Raw genomic sequence first — 3,053 nt, 5'->3', positions numbered from 1 at the left:
GAGCACGCACCCACCGCATGACCAACGAGCATGTCACTGCATCAAACATGGAGGGGAAAAAAAGAAAAACAGGGAGGGAGGCCCAAAACCTCCAATCTGACACGCTCAGCCAGTCGCTCGTTGGCATGTCAGTGACGCCAACAGCACTAGGAAAGCAGCTTTCTCTTGCAGTAGGTTTACTGAGAATATTATTAAAACCTTTTCATTTAAAAGTATTTGGCAGAGACTTCTGCATAAGGAGGACGTTTTTGCCCACATCCGCTTCCAACAGAGAAGAGAGAGTTTAAGGAGGGGAAAAACCCAAGCAAAACCGCACCGACTTACCTCATGGCTGCCAAAAAGGGTCTTGAAAGAGCTTGCCTTGTGAGTGAGAGGGACACCAAGAAGTACTCCTTGGCCCTAGACAGGTAACACAACCCTCTGTTTCCTTCACTGCCATTGCTTTGTCTTGGAGAGCAATACGAGATCACCAGTCTGCTGACGGGGAGTTTCACAGTGTGTACAGGAAACATCTTTCACTACTTTTGAAATGTCTTGTTTGATTTTCTCCTTCCCAAACTTTCTTATTAAATGTTTGATGCGTTTGCTAGACAGCATCCTGATGTGTCTGCATCTGTGATGGATTGAACCAATCTATTGTTGAAGCAAGTTTCTCCTGCTATGTATTTTACAATCTTAGTAGATTTATTGTAGGATGCAAAACCTCATGGATTATGCTGCAATTTTAGGCTGAATTATAATAGTGCTATTGACACCATGTTTGATTCAAGGCTCCTTCATGCTTGAATGTCTAAATTATCTATTTGATCTCAAAGAAATGTGATGCTATTGAGGACTTGATCCTGCAAAACTTTATTCATGTGGATAGTCTATCAGACTAGGAGCTGATGTACCTCTCATATGCCAGAGGTCCTGTGAGTAAAGGCTTGCTTGAGTGAGGAGAGACCCTCCGAAAACATACGACATACTGTAGCTTGGGTTAAAAAATGAATTTAAATGTCTATCACAAAATAGTTTTGCAGTTGAACTTATTTTCATTCTTCCTCTTGACTCAGAGCAGCAAGTATTTTTAAAAGAAAATAGCTGCTCAGTTACAGCTTAGCACCTCTTGACATTTCCATTATCTCATTGGTTTTCAGGTTATTTATTGCTTGGCTCTCTTAAAATGTGTGGGACAGAAACTTGGTGTAAACACTGTCAGTTCAAATGGAAATCTGCCTCTCCATGTTCTTATACTGGAGTCACTGCCATCGTATTTTAGTCATTTGAGGGTCTGGGTTATTATTTAAATATTATTAAATGGCTCCATAAATATACATGGCACTGTCCAAAATTACTTTTGTGGTAATATTTATATTTTAGAAAGATCCCATATGATTCTGCAATTCATTTTTGTTACTGAAGACTCTTAGAGCTTTTTTGATATTTTGCAATTTTGTGGGCACAGCTTCAGTGCTTGAGGTCCTTTGGCCCCGTGCCACCTCTGGACACAAGGACATCTCTGAATGAACCCTTTACACAATGCAGGGAAGAGTGCTCTGAGGCAGGGATAGTTGTTAGGCTGCCTTGTGAGGAAGCCCTCGTTTTCCCTGGATCACTGGGAACAGGGAATATCTCCAGTGAGAAGAGGGGTAGAATGCACGTTGGGGAGGAAGAATCCCTGGCAGCTGATCCTCCCATCTGAGAGCTGACTCACCTTCTGGAGGAGCTGATTTCTTTCTGATAATTATTTCTTAATTTAGGATTAAAGCTATTTGGGGTGAATCACTGCAACAATTGCAATTGTTGGGCTGATTGCTGCAGGTACGTCCAACAGCCCCTGAGCATGAGGGCTACTCCCAGGAGGGCTCCATAGCAGAGGTCCTGAAATGGCAGAGTTATGGCAGTGTTAACACAGCTTTCCAGGAGGAGGAGGACTTGTTGTCCAGGCATGTGGTTTTAGTGCTGCACCTCCTCTTGGCTTTTCTTGCCAGGAGAAATTTGATTAACTGCACAACCTAATTCCTCCATCCCAGCAATAACCAGAAACGGGGGCTAAGAGCCAGGGTGTCCCTCCTGTTTGGAAGAGCTGACAGCTCAGGGGAAGCCCTCGCCCCACTCCCCCTCGCAGCCCAGTGACCTGGGGTGCCAGCCCGAGGGCCAGAGCCAGCGTGGCGGGGGGAATGCAGCCTGCTGGCCTCCGGCTTGCACAGATCGGCTGTGTGCACAGCTTCAGGTGTCTTAAGCCGATCAGTAGCAATAAGCTTATCTTAGCCTTTGGTATAAATTACCACATTTTTCCATTCCCTGTGTGTAGGCTTAATGAACAGCTCTAATGCTTTCAACAGAATTTGTTTTGCACACAGATTGCCTATTTCTTCGCCATCCCCCAGCCTCTTTCTTCTTAATAAATGCCATTATTACAACACATAGGGAACAAAACTGTTTTTATCTTAACCATGTGAGTAGGAAGTCTGAAAACAGAACCCTTTCCCTGCACATAAAGCTGTGGGGGAGAGTGTTTTGTACTTGCCAGGCCTGTCTGTAGTCACTACTGGGTTTGGATGCATTGAGGTTTCCCATGCCAAACTTGAAATGCTTACAAGGGGGTAGGCTTTAACTAAGCTCTCTGAAAATCAGGTCAGCTCTAGGCTTGTAGGATAATTCACATTGGAAAGGACCTCCAGAGGTCTCTGGTCCAACCTCCTGCTCAAAGAGGGGTCAGCAAAGAGATCGGATAAGGTTGCTCAGGACTTTATCTGGTCTAGTCTTGAAAAAAAATCTCTCAAGATGGAGACTGCACAACCTTTCTCGGCAATCTGCTCCAATATTGAATTATCCTCACAGCCAATTTTTTTCCCTTATATTCAGTCTGAACCTCTTGTTTCAATTTATGACCATTGTCCTTATCCTTCCTCCATGCACAGCAATAAAGCTCTATCTTCTCAATACTTTCCTCAAAAATACTGGCAGGCTGCTGGTAGATGCTCATGAACCCACCTTTTCTCTATCTTGGACAAGTCCAGTTCCCACAGAAGAAGTGCTCCAGCCCTCACCCATCCTGGTCACCCTCT

The 3,053-nt window shown here is 44.3% G+C and overlaps 1 protein-coding gene across 1 annotated transcript in view; it reads left to right on the top strand.

Annotated features, from left to right (window-relative positions):
- The first annotated feature begins 327 nt into the window (after window positions 1–327).
- Window positions 328–3,053, top strand: part of SLC30A8 (solute carrier family 30 (zinc transporter), member 8) — a 21,522-nt gene continuing 18,796 nt past the window's right edge. Inside the window, exon 1 of the mRNA XM_009698952.1 lies at window positions 328–407. Coding sequence (XP_009697254.1) covers window positions 328–407 — 80 coding nt within the window. The remainder of the gene's footprint in view (window positions 408–3,053) is intronic.

Source organism: Cariama cristata, unplaced genomic scaffold (genome assembly GCF_000690535.1).
Source record: "Cariama cristata isolate BGI_N322 unplaced genomic scaffold, ASM69053v1 scaffold2804, whole genome shotgun sequence".
NCBI lineage: Eukaryota > Metazoa > Chordata > Aves > Cariamiformes > Cariamidae > Cariama > Cariama cristata.
Note: the sequence above shows the minus strand (reverse complement) of the source record. Positions and strands in the feature narration are given on the sequence as shown.